This window comes from Megalops cyprinoides, chromosome 18, assembly GCF_013368585.1.
Source record: "Megalops cyprinoides isolate fMegCyp1 chromosome 18, fMegCyp1.pri, whole genome shotgun sequence".
NCBI classification, from domain to species: Eukaryota; Metazoa; Chordata; class Actinopteri; order Elopiformes; family Megalopidae; genus Megalops; species Megalops cyprinoides.
The window spans coordinates 5,484,828-5,511,553 of NC_050600.1; the positions used below are offsets into that span (position 1 = coordinate 5,484,828).

General features: G+C 43.1%; 1 protein-coding gene across 2 annotated transcripts in view; it reads left to right on the top strand.

Moving 5' to 3' along the window:
* Positions 1-6,042: 6,042 nt before the first annotated feature.
* Positions 6,043-26,726, top strand: part of LOC118792924 (serine/threonine-protein phosphatase 2B catalytic subunit alpha isoform) — a 105,632-nt gene continuing 84,948 nt past the window's right edge. For both annotated transcript variants that reach the window (XM_036550772.1, XM_036550771.1), the window contains exon 1: positions 6,043-6,317. In XM_036550772.1, the coding sequence (XP_036406665.1) occupies positions 6,257-6,317 (61 nt within the window). In that variant the 5' untranslated portion in view covers positions 6,043-6,256. The remainder of the gene's footprint in view (positions 6,318-26,726) is intronic.

The window sequence follows — 26,726 nt, forward strand, 5'->3', positions numbered from 1 at the left end:
CTAACTGTTCTGCATACGCTGTATATCTATTATGCGGGATTCAATCATCATATTATCGATTAGCTCTGCAGTGTTTAAAAGTTTGGAAGCTGGAGCCAATGCAATCCTGCTAATGTGTTTTGGTGGAGAAAAAATATGCCCACCCAATTGCATTACCCACGTCTTAAACTAAGTACAGGGAACAATTTGAATAAAGGAAGAACAGCCATCCAAAAAATACAATGATGTACTTTAAAACATCCTATCGGAAGCAAATTTATTTAGGCCCCAAAGTGCAAGCAAGGCCTCTTTCCCTGCACACCCAGTGTACTCTCCCTGTCGACTGCCCCTCAGTCTTTATCTCTCTCCCTGTGTGACTGGTGTTATTTGACAGAAACCCGCTCGAGATAAGCGCACCGCTGTTTAACAAGTGCGGTGTCAAATCACTGTAATGATCACTTTAGGGCCCTCAATGACAACACGGCCCTCCTTGATGACATGGCTTATTATCAGTGTTTTCCCAGCTCTCCGAGCCAGAGGGCAGTTGCATTCCTTCTGCTGCCACGGTAACGGCGTTGCCGCGGGAAGCGATTCAGGAAGCATCAGTAAACCCTGGCAGAAAGCGTGATTAATTTGCACATGCATAAAACTGCATCCCCCCTGTGTAGCAGCTGATAGGGCCGTCTAAAGCGCACAAAACAACACTTCACATACTCACAAATATTTATCCCACTTAAATGCCGGGTGAATAATCGATTGAGGGCTGCAGAGGGGTAAAGGACACACGGTTGTCTATTGAGACGTCAGCACTGTCCTGTTTTTGATTCTTTCATCAGGCTGCTGGGATATGGGCCGGTGCTCGAAGGTCTTTGGACAGGTGGTGGTTTTTTTCCTGGCCTCCAGATTTGTGCTGCAGTCACATCTGGGAGCCTGCAGCCTGTTTCTCTCTACTCACGCTAACACCCTCCGCCAGAGGGTCTCCATGCTCCTCTCCGTTCATATTCTGTACTGAAAATACAACATTAGTACGTTACAGCTTTATGCTTTAAAGATGTGTAAAGCGTAGATGCCATGCGTTAGATGAGCTTCATCACCAATCTACACATGACAAAGAACAGTCCCTTCACTCTGGCTTGCTAGTGTGTGAACAGAACTGCAGTCAAATTCCTGAAATTTACTGGCCATTCTCTGCGTTAATGTACCGTGCTGACGCTGGGATGTATATGCTAGATTTATGCATGTGGCTACTAAAATTATCCCGTCTTTTTTACTGAGGCAAAGGTGAGATTGTTTTCCCTCTAATCTGTCTGTCAATTTCAGTAGTGACACCTTTCACTGCCACCGTGACTGGTGGTCTCATAAAAGCTAATGCATTAAAGCAGAGGAAAGAAGTACTCTACTGCTCATCCCTGTGGACACGCTTAATCATGTTACGATTTACCTGCAAGCCTATTGTTTTAAAATAATTCCTAGATTTTTTTTTTTTTTTTTGTCTGAGTAATTTCATTTCAGATAACAAAACTGTGAAAGCTGGTTATCTTCAAAAGTATAAATTGTTCATCTTTATGTCTGTATGTCCCAAACAATAAACTAAATCACAAATGCTGTACCTGGAAACTTTGATTTCACAGGGTCTTGACTTCCCAAAAGGATTTATTGGCTTAATATTAAAGATATGAATATTTATAGTAGACTTGACTACAGTAAGAGAGAAAAGTAACCTGCAGGACAGCCGTGCATTTCTCTTTGGAGCTACGCAGAGAAATTTTACATTTTCAATCATTTTAAACAAAACAGATAATAAATAATGTCAAATTACTTCTGCTTTTAGGCTATGAAATAATCTCAGAACATTACAAATTCAGGACTGAAAGTATCTCATATGGTTACACATTTGTTTCAGGTGACACATAGCTGTAATGATGCATCCTCAACTCTCACAGTGAGCTCAAATCTGAGGAAAGGAATGTTTTGATGTTCATGGGAAGTGCCTAATCATTGTTATGCTACATGTTTTGTTTAAGAAGACTACAGCCTACCACAGTAACATAATCAATGTGTTTTGCTGTTTTCTTTTCACGAGTGATAGACAGGAGGGTATTACAGCACTGTGATGTGCATGCTACAGAGCTACATACATATTTCAGACAGTGTGACAGTCAAAGAGAAATCACACGAATTTCTTAAATAATAAATTAGATTACATTAACTTAACCACAGTTTCAGCTACTCATATCTCTCCCACACAACGGATTGAGAAAAATCACAGAAATATGCCAGCTATGCATTATCAGTTATCTGCTACGTCTTCACTGCTGCTGTGTGTCCCTCACCAGCCATGTCCTCTGCTGTGAGGTTTACTCCAGTTCGAGGAAACTCATAACAAGTTTATTTTTAGTTTCATTTTCCTCCAGTCAAGTCAACGCTACTGCTCCATCCAGCGAGATCCAACCAAAGGCATTGACTGATGTATTTAAATGGATGCAAGGATGGATACCACAATCAACTCAAATATTTACATGTCCCTATACATTTCCAGCTGGGTTAACTCACACACTTTGACATATTTCATATTTTAAAAGTTACAGGAATAACCATCAGTATTTTCAATACTATCTATGATTTTTCCATGTTTATGTCATTTCCATCTTAGCCCTGAGAACAAAACTGTGCAACATTTGCAAATAAATAATACAAAATTTAGTTAGGCAACATGGTTTGATTCAAACAGATCTGAACTAAAGGAATACACCTTTAATAAAGGTTATACTGCTGTGTTGTTCTTGATTTATTTTAAAGTTACACTTCCGTATTGTGGCAGTAACCTCACTATATGGTGCTGTCGTGACTATATGTCTGTGCAATTGCCCTTTTGCCATCCAGTTTCTCGCTGTTGAACTTGCAATACAAAATGCAATTATCATGAGGCATACCACAGGCATATATCAGAGTGCCCACTCAAATCCGCTTTACATCTTTCATGACATTTGAATGACATTTTAAGGATGAAAGCAAGATTGTCAATGGGTCTTTTTTATTGCTGAAAGAGACATATTCGCCATAAACTGGAGTGCTGTGATGATGGAATTGCAGAGGAGCATTACTTTGAAATACTTTTTGTCTCCATGAGCACGACGGTCTACATGATAAATGCAACAATGAGTTTTGGTGGAGTGCTTGCTTTCCAAGATTTTTCCATGACTCTGGATTTTTCTGCATGTTCAAGGAACATGAGGAAAGCTAAATTATATTGGAAGCTGTGGGAAAACAAATTCACGAGTGAATATTAAAAAGCGGCATTTTTGTGAAGTTCAAGTGCGATCCTAATGCCAGCACAGTGATCAATTTTTTAAGTCTTTTTTGATGTGCTTGGCTGGTCAGCTCCAGCATAAAAAACAACCCTGTATGTGAGTGTCTGCACCATACAAAACTGTGGACTAAATATTCTCTGATTCCTACAACTGAGTGTGGTGCATGAGGCTGAAAAGATGTACCGAGGGTGGATTTTGTGGTAATGATTTGATGTTGCTTCACATTACTCAAACTGACAGGGAGACAAGTGAGGTCATGAGAAGGTCCCTGTGTTTTGTGCTCTGGATCTTTAGAAAACCACAGTGTTTCTCAGGAATGTGTCTGATCAGAAAAGGGCAACTTCTATGAATGGTTAGACAGATTTCTTTCATTATATGAGGGCGAATTTCAACACACTTCGAGCAAGTAATAATTATAATTCAAATATTCAGATTCAGCTCCAAGGCACAGTCATCTCCTATTGTTACAAAATGATGTGTAATGCGTGATAACTGAACTCACCCCAGGGGTGTATCCAACAAAATACACTCCCTGCAGTTCCTTTTCGAATAATTACTGACATTTTCAGGACGCTTAACATCCTACGTGATATATGAATGAGTTCAGAAAATGTTTTAAAATTGAAATTGACCAATGTTAATTTTTTTATGTTTGCTTTAACAATAACAAAACTGATACATTCTAAAGACATTACAGCTTTTCAACCACAAGTCCACATGACCGACAACTGTTCTTTGAATGGTTTTGTTAAAATCTTTAGTACAAATTGAAAACTAAAATAATGACTTTACTGAATACATTACAGGATATGTGGGGAGATACCTCAGGAGAGATATGTACAGATACTGTATGTAGTCACAGAAGAGGGCATGTCAGAAAACTTACATATGTAAGATTTGATAAAACAACTGCTTTTACAACTGGAAAATAATTGGACAGCAATAATTTAAAAGCCTTCTAGAGTAACTCTTTCAAGTAAGTCTGTGTGTGTATGTGTGTGTGCGCGTGTGTATGCGCATGTTTACCTACATGGGTAAACACATGTAGAGCAAGAGCTGGGGGAATTATTCAGTTAATACAAGAAAAGTTCTAATGTACTCACAATGAGTATTGATCAGACGAAATGGGTTTTGTATTGAAATGTCAGCAGCTGAATAATGACATTGGTAGACTCTGCCAGACTTACCTGAGAGCTTGACTGCTGTTCTTTCATAAGCATCCCCAGCACTGTAGCAGTATAATCTCCGCTGTATGATCAATGCCTGCCATCTCTGTAGATGCGTCGTCATATTTATGTTCATATTTATGAGTGATCTGAGTTCATTTCTAATTTACATTTCTGCTTTACAAGATTATATATGTAACAACACTACAACAGAAAAATAGACAGGCATATTATATATTCTAAGTGTAAGTCAAAGATCATGACCCTTCGTCGTAGCCCTGAACTCCTGTAAATATTCTCAGCAGGGGTAAGAGAGACTGCTGCAAATATCCATCTGTATAAATGGATAACGTAAAAAATGTAATCTACGTAAATTGCTCTGGATAAGAGTGTCTGCTAAATGACAATCATGTAATATAATGTAACTAGGCACTATCAGTCTCTCTGTGTCCATGGCGCAGTTTTCCAAATATTGCTCTCTGTGTCAGTTTGCGTCCATAATGCTTTTCGTTTGGGGGGGGCACTGCGAAAGATGACGCCCAGCTGCAGCGTGATGACATTGCCACAGCCTTTAACAACGAGAAGCGCCCTGGTGGGGGTGCCCACACACGGACGAAACCTCACCGTGCAGTAAAACGCAGTTTCAGGAAACAGACAGCATTCATCAGCCTCCCATGAGACAGTAATCAGGGCCAACCGTCAACCGGCCGACCCGAGAAATCATGTCCGACAGATGCACACATCCATATACTTCTCTAGCTGGAAAACAGGTCAATTAAACGCAGGGCAGGGGATAGTAAAGGGTTTGCATTTGGCAGTTTCGAGAGCGTTTACTGTGCCTTGCCTACCTCCTTTTGCGCGAGTACTGATTGATTCAATAACACACACCAGAGCATTACGTAGTAATGTCCATTTAAATGGAGAAACAAACGGAAGTGGTTGTGTCTCTTTTTCACCTGCAAATATAGTGTAATCGCAACGTGATTTAACCTGTGGAGCATTATTTATTTATTATTAGCATTATTTAAACATTATTTACGCAGTAGGTAAATAACAACTGTTGTCAGGACAGACACAGCGTTTATGTGAATGGGTGATACTGAAGTGTTACACTAACTCTGAAACTCATGTTGCACATCGAGCACCAAAGTATTAGGGAAAATACATGCAGGAAGTTTTACTGTGCGTTACTTATGCCCCCTCTATGGCTACCATCCAAATCCAATAATGCCACCGTGACCCCTCCCTGATGTGCAGCTGCTGTGTGACAAAGATCAGAATCGCCTGAACGTAAGATAAAATATCCATTCCGTGTAAAGGCGCCGCTTCCATAGTCGGCGTTGACACTCCTTTTCTGCAGCGATCCACTACATAAAGTAATTGCATACAACACTTGGGGAACGAACGGTGTAATCTAACATGAATTGTGTACAGAAAAAAAAGGATATTGACATGACTTTTGTCCACAAGGAGAGGAGAAGCTATCGAAACAGGAAGTTAGCGTCACCAATAGACGAGCCAGTCTGTACAGAAGGCGGATCTATCCAAACTTTAAACTAGGTTGCGCTTCATTTTGGAGACAGAAATTGATACAGTGTAGCAGTAAATCAGGGAGACCTTACTGTGTAGAAATTTGTAACACTGTTGCAAGTATTTTTGGAGACTGAACGAGGCTAGCGAGATCACAGCGGTTTCCTATTTGGGGAAGAGTTGAGTTGTTGAGCCAGGACTACAACGGATCGTAAAGAGGCACCGTTTAGATTGAATTAAAAATATATATAGGTATATATCACGCTGGAAATGTCCGAAAACAAGCCAAATGATGATCCGAAGTTGTCAACGACGGACAGGGTGGTGAAATGTAAGTAGCTGAAACTGCAATGCCAGTTTGAAAAATTTACTTGTGCGTTTAAAGACTATCACGCTTTATGACCTCCAGCAGTAGGGGCTTCAAACAGCGCATAGTCGATAGTAATTTTGTACTGTGTGATCTGCCAAAAATGAGAAGCGGATTGGCGAGATAAAGAGCGTTAGGTGTGTTGGCATAAGTAGGAAGTAAATACAATTAATGCTCGAGTTTTAAACATGTCAGTTCCAGACTGATTGCCCGTTTGCTGGTGTCGTGCCTGCTGTTGCCGAAAATTCGCTATTCCGCACTACATCCGTGCTCGCAGAATTCTGTGTGTTTACACTGCACGCGATCTCCCGTCCTCCGACGTTCTCGGTGCGTTACTCTGTTTGCTGTGTTGAACTGGTGAGAGATTGTGAAATCGCATTGCCCAGCGCTCGGCACACGTAGTCCGGTTTGTTTGGCATGGTCAGGCTAAATATCCTGCTGTTTCATTGAATAATGACCATTAAAATACTTGGCCAGTAAGTCATTGGAATGATATCTGAATAGTAGTTTTGGTTAGGAATAGCAGAATATAGCTTTAAAGCCAGCACTTTTAAGATTTTCACTTCACCCAGGCATAACCTCGTCAGATTTGGATGATTTAAGTTTAAATGTACTATTTACATCGTTCACTTGAGGTCCATTTCCTCTTGCATTAAAATCGATCCCGTGCGCTGCATTGCTTCTTTAAAATTCCAATGACAAGTTAATTCAACGTTGTTAACAACAACGCTTGCTTAATAAGATTGTTTTGTTTACTCGAATGAAACAACGGCAACAAAAGAACAGGCTACAGTGATGGTATAAATAAATAAGGATATTGTTGTCATGTGTCGGATTGGTCTGGTGTTGCTGGTGATTTAACCTCGAAAACTGTTTTTTCCCAGTCCCTTCAGTTCTCGTCTTAACACGGACGGAATCCGTCGTCACGTATTGTGTTGTGTCGCGGAAGCCATGGTCTTCTTCAGCGTGGCACCTGGCGCTCCGTCTTGTCGCGAACGTGTTTTTGGACTCATTTCAACTATTTGTTTCCAATAGTTCATATCTCCCGGTGGCCACTGTACGACCTTTCTTTCTTTCAGTGGATTTATAGAATAAATCATCAGTTGTGTTTACCTGTAGAGCAGTGGGATTAAAGTTTGGGTGCTAGTATTCCGGAGCTAATCTAATGCAAAAACTCGATTCATAGTAATGGCAATACGACACCGTGCCTAATACATTCACCCGCAACCGCTTTGACAGTCCTTGAATTTGCAAGGACTCCAAACAGCCATGGCGTGCGTTGCCTTTCAGTGGAGACTGTATTAGGAAAGTGCTGCGGGTGCGTTTGAGCACGAGAGCATTTTCGTTAAATATTTTAAAAGGACTTAGCAGAAAAATGTCAGCTTGATGACTGAAATCACCGTTATGGAGGCCCTATTCAAACACTGTCGCTTCTGGAAGAATACTCTGTGAGTAGTCGGGAGTCAGCTTCGTGCACTTGCACAAATAGCTCCGATGTTACGCTCAGAGTGAAAACAAATTCTAAGCTCCTTGTTGTCCCCCCTGGAAAAGGCAGTGATTGTTTTGCTAGCAGAGAAGAGAACCCATTTTATACAAGAGATGAATTACAGTATTCAAACGGTGTTTCACCGATTAGGTAGTATTCTTTTAACTCCACCTGCTTGATTATGATTCAGTGTTCAAATGGAAATTTAAAGTTTTTGGCTTTTTAATTTCACATTATTCTGACTCCGGTTTTTCATAAAGACTGGAGCCATCGACCCATTAGATCTCAGCGTTATTCTCATATGCACAAAAGGTCAAAGCACATTTCTTTAATATATAAAATGGTAATTTTTTTTTTGTCATACCCCATTTGAGGTGACATTTAAGAAAAGGTCAAAGGTCAACACTATGAATTGTCTTAATAGAGAGATAATTTATATGCAAGTGCATGCAGCTACACTAGGATGAGTCAAAACATAGTTCAGAAACAGATGCAAGTAAAGTACCATTTTTGAGGGAATTGCTATATTGCAGTATTTAGCACATATACAGTTCGTCACGGTTTCTTTACTGTATGGCTATCAGTGATCTTTGGCACTGTTTAGCGCCCCTGTCTTCCCCCTTCTTTGAGATGTATACAAAACACCATCTACATTTCTGCAGGCGATCTGTTATATGAAGTCATTTGTGTGTGTTTTCAGTCTGCTGCGTCTTTGCACGGGGTTATTTTTAGAATTTTGTAAGGACAGTATTCTGAACTCTCTGGCAGCACGTGCAGTTTACCCTCATCCTCATCCTTAAGAAAGGCCGCGCAAACTGTTTCCCAGGCGTGCCAGCTCTTCAGGGGAGACCTTCGCTTTGCAGAGTTGCAGCGTCTGACAGTGAGGGGGGAAAAGCCGTTGTTTTGACAGAAAATAAGACCACTGAAAGCGCTCTTCCATGCATGCGTTCTGTTGATTTCAGTGTTTTTCAGCCAACAGAGAATGCCCTGCCCTAGTCCAAATGCAATCCGACCTTTATGCTAATGTGACCTAGACCCTGACCAGTTCAGTCCTTGAATTAAATACTATTACTGTGCGTTATGTCCTTCTAAGTAAGGCCATGAACTCCCTCAGGCCTATGCCATAGGATTTATGCTACTCTAGCGCTTTGCCATTTATTTCAACTGCCCTGTTGACTTAAATGGCAGAAATATCTAGTATCCATTTGAATATATGACTAGATATGGCAGATATGGACGTCTATTCCCGTGGGACACAGTTGTTGTATCTTTGAAACTGGAGACCCATCTCGATATGGACTCTGCGTGTGTGTTCGTTTGTTTGACTCATATCGAGCTGTTTCTGTGGCATTGCGTGGTTTCCCTTTCATCCACGCAGCACTGAAGTTTGAGAACAAACGGGCGGCTCCACCCTCGGGTGCACACTCTCCTCAGCTCAAGGTGGCAATTTTTAACAAGACAAAGCTGCAAGTTAACATTCCTCTTACATAACTTCCACTGGCTGCTCTGAAACCGGGGGACTGATAGAATGTTCACTGCAGCTGCCGTTCATGCAAGAGAACGGCCTCTCTCTCTCTCTCTCTCTCTCTCTCTCTCTCTCTCTCTCTCTCTCTCTCTCTCTCTCTCTCTCTCTCTCTGTGCATTTTTTTTAAATGCGAAACTGTATCATCGTAGACCAGCACTTACTGGTCGCACCGGGTAAGCTTGCAGTCAGGCATCTGCACTGCCTCCCTCAATGCAGAATGCAAGCACTGATTTAAGGGCTTACAAGCAGGTAACAGTCACAGATCCTGAAAGAGGAATATGAATCGGAATCCCCCATCATATATGTGCATTGGGTAGGAAATTGGCTTACATTTAAAGCACAGGGCGGCAGTGTAGCATAGTGGTTAAGGAGCAGGACTCGTAGCTGAAAGGTTGCCGGTTCAATCCCCGCTGGGACACTGCTGCTGTACCCTTGGGCAAGGTACTTAACCCACAGCTACCTCAGTAAATATCCAGCTGTATAAATGGATAACATTGTAAAGAACTGTAACCTATGTAAGTCGCTTTGGATAAAAGCGTCTGCCAAATGAATAAATGTAAATGTACAGGCCAGTGTTATGTTGCTCTGCTCAGCTGCTTTATAAATGGTAGAAAAATATCGTATCAGTCTTTTTTAATGTAAATTTCTTCCAGTGTGACGGCACTGGGGAGGGTGTCGTTCATTTAGTTTGCGAGCAATATGCGGATGCTCCTTGGAATTGTTTTTTTTGCGTCTTCTATGTATTCATTGAGAGGCCTCTGAGACCGTCCTATGGGGAAATAAACCGGGGAAAAGTATTGGAAGGTAATTTAATTTGTGTGAGCCTGGTATTTCTAACTGAACACTGTCCCCTGGGGTTCATTTTGAAATACTATTGACTTTTTTTTTAGAATTAATTTTTAAGTTCCTTTGTAGCTGCAATCAGAGGTTCATTTTAATTGATAACAGCAAGGTAAAACTATTGATCAAGGAGCCAGTGTGGACACAGTACCTGGGTTTATATTAAAGCATCTGTCATACTTGCTTAACTCTTATTTAAGTCCTCAGTACATCCTAATTTGAGTATTCCAGGCTCCATACAGTACTGAGGCATAGACGCAGAGAATGCGAGTGTGTTGTTTGCCAGACTTTTCACTGAGTTGGACAGATTGGATCTGACATTTGACCTTTGAGCAGAGCCCCTGCTTGGAGACTCACGGGGGACCATCTCAGTGTCCTGCGATCTGGGCTGGGTAACAAGAGTCATTTTTAGAACTGAACATTAAGTAACAGCACATACTTCACACGGGGCTCTGTGCGAGGACCTCCAGCGGGCACTGATTCACACCTGCCCTGTCTTTTGTTTTGTTGCGTTTTTTCTACTGTGTATGTGATCGCTCCCCGTGAGAGATGTGTCCACCGTTCAGGGGGAACGTATTTGAAATCTGCTACACCACAGGGGCTGGTTTGTAGTGTCATGCGCTGATATGGCAAGCACTGTGTTACTCGGGCTTGTCACCTCGATCTGACACCCCCCAAGGCAAAGATTCCATGCATAGGGTGCTGACATACAAAGCTAAGAACTACTCTTTCAATGGGTTGTTTTTTTATTGGATCTATTGATGTGGAGATGTGAAAGGTTTTTTTTGGTCTGTCTTTTTGGTCCTGTGTGCTAAATAATATAATGGGTACCTACAGGATCACTTGTAATGAATGGCCCATTTTTTTCTTCATGGAGCATTTTTGAGGGTTTTACCTGAGTAACTGCTTCTGGTTGTGTGGTTCATAAGTGTGGGGTTCATAACTGTGATCAGGGGATCCAAATTTGGTTATGCAAGGTAGATGGAAATAAGAACACGAAGGTCCCACAAAATGAAAAAAGACGGGACCGCTGCTGTCCTTGAGTTGCTGATGTCAGGCAAATCTGAATGGAAGTAGTCCACTCTGTACAGTGAAGGTGTACCCATTCAGCGTTCAACCACAACTTCCACACCGTGTTCCAGCTGCTCCTGGACTGATGCAACGTGGTTGCAATTTTTTTTTTTTTTTTTTTTAAACTTCTTCAGCTGGCGAGGCAAAAGGGTTTGTTCTTTTTTTTTTTCAGAGAGATGGGAGCTAATATGACAAGCCATCATTTGTGTCCCAGTTTGTCACGTGACCCGGTTGGACAAGGAGAACAAAATGTATTAATTTCCAGAAACCGTTCTGGAGCAGTTATCCCTCATCCCTTGTGAGGCGTTTTTAATCTGCTGGTAGCGGTGGTAGAGGGTGATGGAGGCCTGAGACAGGCTTTGAGCAGCTTCTCATCTCTGTGCCAGATGAAAAGGTCTTTAGAAATCACATGGCTGTAGTTGGACACAGGAGAATGGTTTGATTTTTGTTTATTTATTTTGTAGCAGCGGAGGTGGTAGGTAGGCAAACAGGAAGCCATTATCACTGTGATAAGCGACTTTCAGCTTTGTAGCTTTGTAGCTCCTTTTGAAGTGGTCTGTGTTTTAGACAGTTGCTGACTGGGTTTTGGAGATTCCCAACCAATGTCAGGTTACCTTATCTCCAGCCTCCGGTCATCTTTCTCTTTCTTCAGCCATATATGAGAATGAGAACTGGCTGGAAACCTAAACGAGGACACAAGGTTTTTTAAACAAAGAGCTGTGTCTGCCGAACACTCCCATAGTGTTTGGTTTTGGACTGAATCATTTTTGGTTTTATTGATTCTGGAGACGGCTCAGAATTCATAGAAAGTGATTCCTCATCAGAAATGTTCCTCACTAGTTGCAACAGTCATAACAGCCGTGCGGTCATGACACTCACCATAATTGTCATCAGTGAGAAGAGAGCTTTTCTGCAAGATGATGATAAAAAAATCATCATGTTGTTACATACACTTTTGTGTATTCTCAGTCAAGCAAACAGGCTGAACAGTAAATAGGTATTGTAGCATAATTCATGAAAATACATGTGGTAAAGATGAAGTCTATGGCAGGTTTTTTACACAGTGATGTTTAATGTCATGTCAAGCAGAGATTATCCTTTTTATGGTGGATGGCTTTGCTTAGATACTGACCTTTTCATTATCTACTTTGACATCTGCACTGTTTAACGGACAGCTGAAATCAAGGGTACTGAGCAAGGTTGAAACTCCGGGATACTGAAACAAACCATTTTAACCTGTGACCGAGTGAGTAAACCTGACCATGATCTGGAAAACGTACAAAAATGCATTTGAAAATGAACATCTGTGTCTCTTGCCAGGTCAGACATTCACGTCACTTGCCATCACCACACCAACAAGAGAGCGTCATTGTTAGGTGTTACTCCTAATGAAACGCAGTACAGTTCAGTTCCTAAACTTCATCATGCACACTGATTTTCAATCATGTCAGTCTTCACTCAGATAATTCAGAATAGCCGAGTCATCGATACAGGCAGTTTCAAACAAATATTTGCTGAATGGACTGTCTGTAAAAATTTGAGATGCAGTGTTTGTGTACTTGCATGGGTTACAGTAGAGACACATTAACAGGATGAAGAGCAGAAGAACTGGGCTGGAATGGTGTCATGTTGCAGTAAGGCAGAGTTCAGGGATACATGTTGATACTGGTTGGAGGGTCATGCGTTGCTGTGAGACTGTTTGCTGGCCTGAGGACAGCACCTCCAACTCCACTTTTAAGGGTGCATTCACATACAGAATTCACAGCTGCGTTCAGCATAACCTTTGATCTCAGGGCCAGCACTCGGCTGTGATTTTTTTCTACCTTCAAATAATTTGTGCGCTCAACAAAACCGATGCTTAATTCGATTGTGGCCAGTGTCCTTGCTTGTGTGTTATTGATGTCATAGTATAGTGCATGGCCTCGGGGAGGTCTACCCAGAGTGCTCACAATAAGTGAGTAGCTGAGGAGGACCTTGAGGTAAAAGTCGTTGCTACAATGAGTGAACATCTATTTATTGTGTATTTCATGCTTGAGAGAATGTATCAAGTTAACCCAGTTGGATCCACTGCAGGTTGAGGTCGATTGTTTAGATATTTGACAGTTGAGAAATGCAACTCGTTCATGTATTACGATGTTAACAAAATGGAGGTCTTGATACAAAATTTTCATGACATGATGTTGATGCTACCCATCAGCAGAAGTATTGCTGATGGGTAGCAGTACAAATAGTATGCTGTTAGTGGGAAGCAGTTCAAATGGGCTCAAAAATGCAGGCAGCAAGAGGAGTAATGGACAGAACAATAAAGAAAGAAAAATTCCACTGATGTGTTTTTACAATCTCGCCACTTTTAATCTAAGTCCGCATGGTAATTTGATTTCGCGGCACGTTCTCGGGGCCATGAAACATTTCCTCGTTTCCTGATTTGACGAAATTTGATTACGACATTTCGTCTCCTGCCTAGCGATCAGTCTAATTCCCTCTTGTACAACACAAGCAAATTGATTCTTCCTTAGATCAAGAGCATGAGCCCTGTATCCTTTGCACAGTAAATGGCGGAGGAGGGCTGGGACGCTTGCGATCAAATTCTGAGCCACCCTTTTGGGATGGGACCGAATTGCGCGTCGTCCTCCTCTCCGGAGTGGACGGTCATTGTTCACGTAACGGACAGAGTTCAAAGAGGAGAGACCCATCAGAGTTCCCTTGGAGACAAACGTTCACATAATTATGAACAGGACTTGAGACAGGAGAGGAGTGTGCATCTCTGCTTGTCCTCTTCAGAACACTGGTGATTTCTCACATGGCATTTTATTCCATCATCACTGCCCAGGGGATTGCATAGTGGAAGAGCGGAACATATTCATAAAGTTGATGGCAATGAAACTCGTCCCTTTGGTTGAGTTATCTTTGATACTGCTTGCAGCCTACTTAATGTATTTTTTCCCTTTTTTTTTGGTTCTGCTCTTCAGCAACTCTTTGAGCCCTTCTAGGACTGTGTCTTTGTTGGGTGTTGGTTGTTTTTTCTAGTTTTTTCCACTGCCTGTCATCCTATCTTTGACTGAGGCTTTGCGGGATCTTTTCAAATTCTAATTTATCGCGGAGAGTAAGTAAACAGAAACAAAGAACGGAAACATCTTCAAGGGCAGAGAGTAATGCTAGAATAAATAAAGAGAGAGAACTGCAGCCAAGAAGAAAGCGGTGGTTTCTTGAAACAGGCCTCTGACGTTGTTGCCTCTCTGTGCGTGAATATGAAGAGCGGTCAGTTGTTTTCTTTTGTCTTCAAGCCGTTTTACCTCCCAAAACATGACCTTATTACCAGCACGCGCTCATTGGGAATTTATTAAATAATAAAATCATTGTAATAAAAAAAAAAGCCCTACGGCATTATTATGCAGTATTGCACTGTTTACTTCCTAATGAGAAGCAGACTTAATGATACAATCTACAAACGTAGAAGCGAAGTTCATTGAAATTAATCAGTTCGGTCCTGCATCTGATTTAAATACAGCTCAGGTAAAGCTGGGTCAGTTCTAATTTTGGTTCCGCGCGTACTCTATTCCATTACCGGGGAATGAATTAGCATCGACAGCCCGGGTTCCCGAGCGCGGGTTCATCGGCCAGGAGCGGGCCAGGTTCCTAATTCTGTGCTGATGAGGTGGAGGGGTTTCCAGTGAGTAACGTGGGCGTGCGGCGGGCGCCCGTCATGTGACCTGAGGAGTTGTGCATGGCAGCGAGGGCCCTGGATATCTTTAGGACCTGTCTCATTACATGCCTGAGATTCTGCTTTTGCAGTGCTGCAGATGATTATATCTTGTGATGCGCATATTAACATTCAGTAGAATATTTGACAAAGCTGTCACATGAGACGTGCAGGGGCTGAGGGTGTATTTCTGTCTGTTTTTTTTTTTTTTTTTGACTGACTGCTCAGTGGCACCTTTATGGGCTGCGCTCTGGTGTGCTTGTAAATTGACTCGACTGCTTTTGCGTAACCAGCCCCCGTTCAAACAGCCCTCTCCAAGCTCAGCCTAGTGGCCCTGTGTTTTGGTAGATGCTGCTCTCCCCCCTGAGTCACAAACTGTTTCTGCTATGTTCTGGGAGCGGGGGGGGGTTTGAGAAGGGGGAGGCAGGGGTCCTCTCACTCAGTGATAACCCCTGAATGTGGAACAGATGGGGCCTGGGGACCAGTGCCTCCTCTTTCACTGGCAGTCTGGTGCACTGTGCCCCTGCTGAGCACAGCCACACTTCTGTGCCAGTCTTGTCCTGCTCCTGGAAGCTTTTGGTAGCTTAATTTTGTTGTGCCACCTCCACCCCTTCCACTCACACACACACTCACGCACACACATACGCACACAGTCTCCTGTGCTTTTAAACATCTAACCCCCCCCCCCCCCCTTTGGACAATCCTAACAACCCTTATTTTTACTGGGCTGACCCTGAATAGGATAGGGTTTGAGAGTGATGCGAATTTAATTTAATGCTCTTTCTGTTTTCAGTGGATATTTATTCATTGTAGATACTGTATACTTCCCCCTTTCCTGTACTGTTACATGTCTTTTAAGGATCAGGAATGTCCCTAATGAGCTTCCGTCCTGCATCAAAAGGGATCGCAAAGCAACTGTAAGGCCTGGCTCTGTTGCGTTGATTGGATTAATGGGGAATTAGCCTTTGTTTTGGATTTAGGGCACAGCAAAGCTGTTAACTTGGAAAGATCATGATCAACTCAAAGGGAAGTGGGAAGGTTTACGTCAGGGAATATGATTTGACTCCGCATCACCCGAAGTGTGGCTGGCTAACACGCTAATGCAGGGCGCAGATACCTGTGTGTTTCAGGCGCTGTTACGTCGAAGCGCGCTCTGCCAGCTTGACTGGCCTATAAAGCCGGGGGGGGGGGAGGCAAAAATTTGTGACTGATGATCGTGGAGATATTTGCGACACAATACTGTTTCTTCTGCTGCGCTGGCCCTCTTTAGAGATGACAAAACAATGAAGTCTCCTTGCACTCAGGGTAACTTCCTAAGTAGGGCAGTTTATATATTGCACCAGACCTTAATCTTTCTTGCAGTAGGAAGCCTGATCTGTGCTCTGTTCTTGTGTTATTCAGGCCTGCTTAAACAGCCACTATTCCTATACCTGCCTTTTCTTATTTCCATTGCAGTGCGTAATTGCACTTAATGGAATGTTGCACTCCAACCTGTTCTTTGTCTGCGTCCGTGGCTTTGAATGCTAATTTAACACATTAAAATTTAATGTGACCCCATGTATTATTTAGGAACGATTTGAAAGACAGTTATAAAAAGTCATTCTGTGGTAGGACTGAATGGCAGGTTGTGCCAGGGTTTTAATGAAATCCTGGGTTTCAGCAGAAGGAAACGCTTTGTCTTCCCAGAACACACAAGGCAGATTGGACCATCCTCACCATTGTGATGTTGCATATTCACAGAATATATTAATTTAATAATATTGTAATGCAATTGTAATAACTGCAGTACAGCTGAATAAAATGTAAGGTTGTTATGTTTTATTTTTTATTTTCTGTTTGTTTGCCTGCAATATTCTTTGGTTTCAGTCATTATTGTGTTCTCAGAAATGGAATCTGATAAGTTACCATACTGAAGAAATGGTATAGAAGATGGTATGATATCCGTAAGAATAATGTGAATGTGTTGAGATCCTCAGCCATTTAAACTGCCATGAAAATAACTCCATTGGCTTGTCTGTATAGAGGGGGAAAAAAATACATGTACAGGGCCTCTGTATACAGACCTCACGGGGGGGGTAAATGGCATTGCTCATGCATGGGTTTAATATCGAAGCCGAGGGGTTGCCTCTGTGCAAGCCGCTAAGGAAGAGAATGATGCACTGGCCTGACACGCAGTGTAGTACTGCAGGAGTTCAGTCGCCACAGCAACTCTGTTCTACACCGGGCTTGCTGAAGGATTCTTAATGCAAACATTTACCGAGCCATATAGCTCTGGCTGCGGGGTCTCCATTAGCGAGCGTTATTACATGCGGTTTCGCTCAACTTCTTTCCCCCCCCCCTGCGCTATTCAGCACCTCCGCCGTTAAAAAGGGGTAGCTAGCTGCATCTTTGTCTCTCTGCCTATGTTAAGGCCGCGTCAATCACAAAACCAATCTGCCAGGCTGCGGTTGGCAATTTGTCAAAGGCCTCTTGTTTGTTTTACTGCATGCCACATTGCTTGGAAGCATGCGAGAAATGTCGGCCGACCGAAACGTGTGTCTAGGGTTTAAGAAACGTCTGGCTCTTTCTAAAGATCTCCTCTGTGTTGTTTTTTTTTTTTTTGATGCATTTTGCGTCTTACTGCCAGATCACATTTCTGCCTAGATGTAGTCTCACAAAACAAGCGAATACCAAGAGCATTCTGTGAGTGAGAGAAACCAGTTTTGGACAACCTGCAGATAGAGGTGATTGATTGTTCTTAGACGCGCTTTTACCTGAGGCAAAGACATTCTTGGAACCTTGCGATTCCCAAGGTCGCTAGTAAGAGAAATTCTTAAATTACCGTTACATAAACAAATGAATAAGAAACAAAAATACTTCAGTGAATTCAAGAGGAATTATTTGTAGGTAATATAAGATACTGTGACCTTACAATCCTGTGCCTGTTTACATTCACGTATAGAAGTACCACAGAATGGGTGAAAATGAGATGTGCTGCACGGTGACTCACTTTTACTGACTACATTACTCAGAAACTGTTTGAATTGTTGAGATGATTGCATTTTATGCTGTCGTTGTTATGCTAATTTCACCTTTTTTTGCTCTCGAGAGCTCAGACAGGAAGTGTAGGATATGTGATATTTGAATGTAATGTCAGCTGAAGTTTGGCTCAGAATAAAACCTACATGTTCGTGTAAAGTAAGTACACCTACATGTAGTCACTGATTGCTTTTACCTGGCTTCCCTTTGGACTAACAGCCAGCTACTGTGACCAAATCTTAGATCAAGGAAGAGCTGCTCTCAGCACAGACTGGCCTTTCATCTCGTACTACAAAGACACAGTAGAGATGTGAAAAGCTCTCCCAGCGCATAGTAGTCTGGGCCATTCCAGGCTTTACCACGGGCAAGGCCTGTGTAAGGAGTGGAAGCTGTTGGTAGTCATCTTTAGGAGTGCTATTTTCATCTTCTGTACAGTGTGAGAAGTGGCCCTGAACTGTGCTAACTTTACACACACTTCTTTTGGCATGGGCTTGTGATGGTGTCGCCCAGCAAAGGCTGATGTTTGTCACTGGGTATTGGCAGAGTCGAAGGATCAATGAGATGTCAACACTAAATGTCACTGTGTATCGGTGGCTCTACAGAAGACTCAGACTGACCCCCTCCCCTCCCCCAGCCCTGATGTAGTTCCGGTATCCCAGTCAAAAAGCCGTTGTCAGTTCACTGTCGCAATCCCACAGGCATCTCCTGGTGTTTGCGTCAAAACCTGTTTCTGTCTGTCTGAGCAGGTCCACTCAAGATACGGCCTGGTACCCCCACCACCCTGTGCGCACACAAACACCTATACGCCATGCACTTTCAGGACAAGGTTAGCCCTCATTTAGCTCCACATTTAGCTCAGATCCATTCCAAACGTGTCTCTCCTGTCTCCAACGTAGCATGGATTCTTCTGTTTACAGGACACCCAGCGTCAACATGACACACCTGCAGGATGGGCAGGGATTCCAAGATGAGGTTTTAGTTCATTTGTAAGTGCACTTCGGCGGTTTTGGAGACGGGCCAGCCGCGAGAGCCATGGCGGCAGCGGTGGCATCTTGCAGGATCCGGCCTGGGCGCGCTTCCTCTTCCCTCTCTCCCTGTTGGAGCGGTGACGGCATCATGCCTGTGCTGGCTCGGTGGAGCGCCTTTTTTTGTTTTTAAATATGCCCCGAGGCTCAGAATATCACGCCTGATTGTTAATTATAATTTCTCTTCATAAACGCGTCCTGTTCCTGATTTACACACTCACCGTGACGGCGACACAATGGGCATTCCAGCGTTTAGCGCCAATTCCCCATTGTTCTTAAACGTATTTTATATCCATTTATTTCCATTTCTAATGCTGCTGCACAATCTTGCTGCGCTACTGTAAAAACATGGAGAAATGGGTGTGATGGGAGCAGACAGCGCTTTCACTCTCGGGGGGGTGATTGTGATTGGCAGAACAAGCGCAGGCAACCACAGGGCAATTTCAAACACGACCGGAGTTTTTGGCTTTGGCGTGACGGGAGACCATATGATTATGGTTTGCTTTCAGATGCAAGGGAAATGTGCGAGAGGCCAGCTGCGTGCTCTGTGTAAACAGCGGATGAACTTCAGAGAGAGTCTGTCCCCTCTTAGCCGTTACTGCACCACATCTCCCGGTTGCGGTGCACAGCAAAGGTGTCGGAGTTCTCTCGAGCAAGCAGCGATCTCGGTGGCCACCGAGCGCTGACTGCATTCTGCCAAAGTGTTTTTTTTTTTGGCACCCGCAGGTGTGCGCTTGTGGTGGCTGGTCTCAGTCAAACATTGACTTAACATGTGAAAAACAACAGACGTGCTCAGTCTCTCCCTTGTGTGGGGGGCCCACTGCACTGACTCGTGTGTGTGTGTGTGTGTGTGTCCACACTCGGTCAGGAACTCCTAGGTGGGCCCAGAAGACCCCCTAGCTTTGTACATTTGCCCTGACATGGTTGTAGCATCAGAGCCTTTTACCACATCCTGCAGGGGGGCCGAAAGAAGTGGGATAGACTCCGCCCCCCCCCCCCCCCCCCCCAACCTTTTTCAGTGAAGTGCTCTTAAGGGGGCCTGTTTAGTCATCTCCTCCACATTTGGAGGAGGGTAGTTATTTTTGTCTTTGCTACCTCTCGTCCTGTCTTGAAGTTTGTAAGAGTCAGATCAGCCAAACCCTATGCAAGCATACTCCCTTAACCGCGAAGTGAACTCAGTCAACAAGTGAATGATAAGACTAAGCGCAGGCAGAGATCTGAGAGGAAGCTGTGTCTTTGCCTTTTTCAAAGACAAGCGAAGTGGATTCAGCCTTTGGACGGCGACGGAACAAATCAAAACCCATCAGAACTTGTCATCTGTGGCATTTGAAGGCATTTGTGTCACTGTCACTGCCACCACTGTGTTTTGCGGGTCTGGGAGCAGCAGTTTAGTGAGCAGTGAGCCCCTAAGGCTTAAAGGTGTACGGCTGACCGGGGAGGGAGCGGAGAACAGTGTGATTGGCTGCCTTTCAGGTGCGGTTCGCATTCCAGAGTGCTCTAATACACCGTCACGGTTCCTGCATTCCTCACAATCTTAGCACTGTTCAGACTAGCCAGATCTGTCGATGGAGGGAATTATTATTTTTTTTTGATGTATTTAATTCTGTGTTTCGTTTAACTCTAGGCTGCATTTTAAGTTTCCATTCTGAAAAGGGTACTGTGAGAGTCTGTTTCACATGAGGGTATCACACTGCTAGCTACCTGGCGCGAACGCAAGCATGCAGTCTCATTTGGTCTTCCACTTGGAGAGAACCAGATGGCCAGAGAGGGATTTTCACCTACAGGGTATATACACTCAAGTCTTGTGCATATATATTTTGTGGTCGTATCTCACAGATGACTAATTACTCATTGCAAAGCAATGCCATTTTATATGAACGGCAAAGTGAGATTGCAGACCTTGCCATCGTGATTTAGTGTGCTTCTGCATAGGTTTCTTCTAGCCGATTTAAGATGGTGATATAGCCTACATGGTTGCAAAGCCTCGTTGCTCATATACATAAACTGGACACAAGTTGGTAAATCTGGAACATCTGAGGACTGAATCACAAACGCACTCATCCATGTGTGAATCTGAATGGAACCTGAACACTCATTTTCAGATATACTTCTGGGCATACAAACCTACTGAGATAAATACATTACCCTTAGGGCAAAGAAAATGTTTATCTTGCTGTCTTTATTAATAGCATTACATTAACGTGAATTATTCATTGAATACATGAGAGCTGAAAGTTGCTTCATACATTTGCACATATAAGCATGTTCACTTTTGTCAGGCACTCACCATTTCTGTACTGATAGTCTTCATAGACGGTTATTATTCTGTTCAGACCTCTCATGATCAGAATGATTTCTAAAAGCCTTTAAGCTGGGGACTTAATATAGCTTCAAATAATGGATTTTATGCAAACAGCCATCATGAAATGCAACACTTGAACGCCAATTTCAGTTTCATATCAGTGCAGAAAAAAATGTCGGTTGTCACCTCGCTCTGAGCATGTCGACATGAGTGAGCGTCGGAATTATACCACCTGCAACATGTCAGTTCCCGAAGTTCCCAAATGGTCCTCACACAGTTTTTCAAATCATTTTTTTTTCTTTCTTTCTGCTGTCTTCTGGTGACAGAAATATTTGATGAGGGGGTTTAAATCAAGCACTGCGGCCTTTAAATCAAGACCTGGATGTTTTAAAATGGCCTTGTGGATGCCAGATAAGTCTAAATCAATATTGACTGATGTGTCCCTCGGTTAACATTTCATCACATTATGTCATTTATTTGCTTAGCTGTATGCTGCCAGTATTTAATATGAGACTTTAATGAGGCAGGCAGTCTGGATTAAGGGCTCAGTGGTACTGTGCGAGCTCAGAATGGACTGGAACTACGCGTCCAGCTGCGCAGTGCTGCGGTCTCGTCTCATTGGTCAGGAGAGTCTGGCCTCTGTGCATCCTGAGGTGTCTGCGCAGTGGGTGTGTTGTAGCACCACATGGCTGCTCTGCCAGTTGGAATCTATTTCGGGTGGGGGGCACGGGATGCTCCTTGGTCCTATTGGCTGAGGAGGCGGCAGAGCCCTGTGCATCGGCCATGCTGCCGGGCAGCTCGGTTTTTTCACCCTCAAAAATTTGCCGGGGCCAACTGTGGTCACAATCTGTTCCCCCGTAGTGGTAGCAAGTGCATTTGAACCAGAGTGGATTTGCCATCAGCTACAGATGATACCACAGACTCAAGTTCAAAATGCTTATCTGTGAAGGCAACCTGGTGAGCAAAGCCATGGGTTTGCATGTGTGTGTGTGTGTGTCTGTGTGTAATGAAGATCAGCGGACATAAGAGTTGCATACATGTATATCTCCAGTGGGTAATGATCGCATTCTGAAAGTAAAATCCATTCGTCTAGGTCAGACAGTTTATTGATCTAAACAGAGACATTTCAGTTGACCTCGGATCATACACTGTTTTTGCTTAGTTTGAAGTGGTGCTGTAAGCAGGAGAGCTTACAAGCACAGGGTCCACATGACCGCATTAGTGGGGCCCCTGAAAGATCAGTGTCAAAAGCACTGTCCCCTGCGGTGATGTGGAGGATGCTATGGAGACACCCTGTCACTGAGTTTCAGACTGCACTGAGCAGCCCCGTGAAATTGCATGCATCTTGTTTTGGCGTTGCTGAAAAGTGTGAGGTTACCCGCAGAGAAACAAGTCTGAGAAAGGAATATGTTCAGCATTGTAAGATCATATGCTTTACATTACAGAATTGTTATCAAAATCAGGAACAAAATCAGGATTTTAACCACATACCTCCTCACTAGATAGTGTGTGATATCAACAAACAGTTATTTTAATCCTGAGGTCAGAAAAATTTGACTGCTGTCCACACAAATGTGCATACTTGCATGCTTGCAAATGCTTTTTTCTTTTGTAGGTGGTGAATATTCTCACAAACAGGTGGTGCTACAAAGGACCAAACAGGAGCAAAGTCATTGCCGTCACTAAAGGAATAAAACTCGAGACTAGCATATTCTTGTCCTCTGATTCTTCTTCTCCATTTTTATTGTTTGCTGTGTCCTGGAAACCTTGTGCCAAGTGTCTGCCTGCACACCTGCAGAAATACCTTGTGCATATTTTCAGCATTCTGTCACAGGTTTCACTGAAACAACTATAGCAGCTACAGGTAAACCACCATGGCTGCTTATATCAGGCCCAGTAAATTTAAACAAATTATTTAACCGTTGTATAGCCTAGCCTTCTACAGGTCACACCACAATAACTCATAGTATGTAATAAATATGTAAATAATTACCATGTTACATTACATATAGTTTTGACATTTTAAGATATGTAAACTGTTTACTTTAGTTGTGAAGACTGTTTACAGACTATAAATAATTCCTTGTAGTGAGTGATCAAACATGCCAGCTTAAAGCCGCTGTATTCATGGAGGTTAAGGTTCGAGTCCTCCCACTGGGGCAGCAGTATAGCATAGTAGTAAGGAGCTGGGCTTGTAACCAAAAGGTGGCCGGTTCAGTTCCCCACTGGGGCACTGCTGTTGTACCCTTGGGCAAGGTACTTAACCCAGAACTGCTTCAGGAAATATCCAGCTGTATAGATGGATAACATGTAAAAACTGTAATCTCTGTAAATTGACCTAGATAAGAACATCTATTAATGACAGCAATGTAATGCAATGTAATAATGTAATAAACATATTTATTTAATAAGGAGTTATTTCATCATGACTTTCTGCTACTGTAGTACTCTTTACACCCATGGTTTCCAAGCCATGATGATCTGATCTGCCGTTTCACCACCAACATTTCAACACATAAGCCCCTGTGTTTGAGCATTGGTTGCAGGAGTGCTGATATAAATATGGTGCTGTCACAAGGATTGAAGACCGAATCCCAAAAGCCCCAGTTTAGGCTCTGTTGTTAAAGCATTGGTGATTTTTTTCAGCCTGTCTTGACTGAATATTGTGAGGGTAAATGCTTCTACAGTTTCTCAGCACAGGTTCTACGAACTCTGTATGACAGTCACTGAGATCTGGCACCTCTGACCAAGGTTGATCGTTGATCGCTGCGAGAGTGTCCAGTTTGCGAATGAATTGAGCATTTGGCAGAGAGCTGAAAAAGTTAGGGGAGCATCTTTAACCTGGCTGTTAGGAAACTAAAACAGCAGCACTTTTGGTCTGTGCCTCAATCTTGCCCAAAGAGCTGCAGCAAGTTGCCCATTGAATTAGAATGCAGCTCTCTCTCAGTGCTGGAATAACATCACAGAAAGACCTTGTAATGAGATTTGCCGTTGAAATCCCTGGAAGGCTGGTTTTAAAAGTGGTTGTTTAATCATTCTTCAAATAACCATGCTTTAATTAAATCTAGTCAAGGCTTATTTTCCAGAAAGCAATTCACTGTTAATCACCAATTACTCTATATCCAAACCAAATCCGCCCACAATACCTGTGTTTATTAATTGTTCATATTGTATTTTGATATGTTTTCCATAAGAAAGTGATAATTATCAACCACGAAACTTGTTCAGTAGATGTTGTACCATGTGTTTCTCTGTTGATACTTTGTGTCCTTGTGATTGGAGTGTTAGCCCTGCCAGAAAAGCCAATGTGTCCCGTACTCAACCATACAATATCAGCAATGATTTATATATGTGATTTATATTTAGAAATCGTTTTGTTTGTTGAATTTATATAATGTTGAATAGCTGCAGTTGTGGTTCTCCAAGTACTGTAAATAATAATTAAGCCGTTTAATTAACAAGTGTCTGCACACGCTTTGTATATGAGTTTGCAGGGCATATCATCTTTTTCTGCTGTCACCTGAACATTCGCAGGATGCCAGAATATTGTCAGATCAATTTAAAAAGCTCTCCTACAGCACCTAAAAAATATAATCTGCCATAGCATCACAACTTCTGAAACTGGAAAAGTCAGGTTGTTAATTTTCCCTACCTCTGTACACATGTATGCATGTAGACTTTTGAGCGTGCAAAAGCATTTAATTCACATGTAATGGAGAAAGGTCATTTAAAACCATACGCCATATAATCTGTCACAAAAGAGATGGCAGAAGACAGCATCTATTACCATTCCCTGATATGCAGTGGTAGTTTTACGTCATGCGGAAAAATTAGAGCACATAGTTTTGTACAGTAACTTTCTGCTTTTGTCTGAATTTCAACTTTGTGAAATTTCCTGGCTTCTCTCCCTGAAAACTGCAGCTTTTGATAATCATTGGCCGCATATTGCCGGAAAAATACCAGCATTATGAGCCCTTGTGTGTGATGAAATACCATACCTAAGGTTCGCTTCCAATGGTTCATTTTTTTTTTTTCCCCATTTGGTCAAATTTCCACCTTGCCGAGGCATATATGATGCAGCTCTAAACAGCTGTAGCCAACCTGCCCAAACAGACACATAACAGAAATCTTATTAATTTTGTCTTCACGGAAGGCAAACATGGCAGTCACTATGTTTACTATGGGATGATGTGCCACCCATCTAAGAACAGTGATCACAATGCAGCCAGCATCTCTTAAACCTGTCAATCTTCATGTTCCTGCCTCGTCCCTGTTTGGTAAATTCTTACAGGCAGACTCATTTCCTGCATCCGTTACCACTTCCAGGCGTCTTTCATTTATGCGCATGTTCTAATGTAATGTCTCCCGTTCTGTTTGAGTGTTTGATCAGTGACATCTTTGTTGGCTGTCTTGCATGCGTCGGTGCAGAGCTCGTACTTCATATGCTTTTTCATGGGGCCCGGGGTTTAAATAATTACAGTGCCAGGAGGCAGAACCGTTTTGCATCCTCTTGATAAGCAGCATGTGTGTAACAGTGGAGAACCATGATATTACGGCTTGCTTGTGGTTAATTGGAATAATCGGTTCATATATGATTGGTGTAAGTAAGTGAGGCTCATAACGTGAACGCTTTAGAGACTAAAGGCTGTGTTTTGGCCGTGGCCTCTGGTGGTGTTGGGGGGAGTCCAGCATGTTAGTTTTGGGCCCCACCCCCGTGCCTGGCACTAGGAGCCTGCACTGTGAGCTGTGCTCTGCCTTACTGAAGCAGAGGGGTGGGGCTTAACTAGTGGGAGGTCTGAGGGCAGAACTGTGTGTGTGCGCCTGTGTGTGCGCGCGTGCGTGTGTGTAAGTGTGCATGCATACATTTGTGCATGCCTGCGAATGTGTGTATGTGTGTGCGTGCATTTGAGTGGGTGTGAGAATGTGTGTGTGTGTGTGTGTGTGTGTGTGAATAGGGTTCACTGTCCCTCAGGCCCTACTAAAATCTGTGTATGTGGATGCTTGTGTGCATGTGTGTCTGTGTGTGTGCGCGTGCAGTTGAGTGGGTGTGAGAATGTGTGTGTGAATAGGGTTCACTGTCCTTTGAGCCCTGCTGAAATCTGTGTGTCCGGGTGAGCAGGCTGCAGTGCAGGTGTGGAGACCCGTCCACGTGCTGTTTCTGGGCCAGCCGCTCTGCAGAGAGCTCAGCCTTCCCAGGGCGTACTGCCGCTCCTGCGGGAGAAGACACTACGCAGCAGAGTACCACAGAGACACATGGCCACCCTCTGCTGTTCCTCTACGTGTGCACCCTGCTGACCAGGAGACAAACTGCTCTCATTTCCCCTCTCGCACCTGCCTCTCACCCCTCCTGCACTGAGAATGCGGATGCTGTATGAGTGATTGGTGAAGATGCTCCGGTGTGGTGAT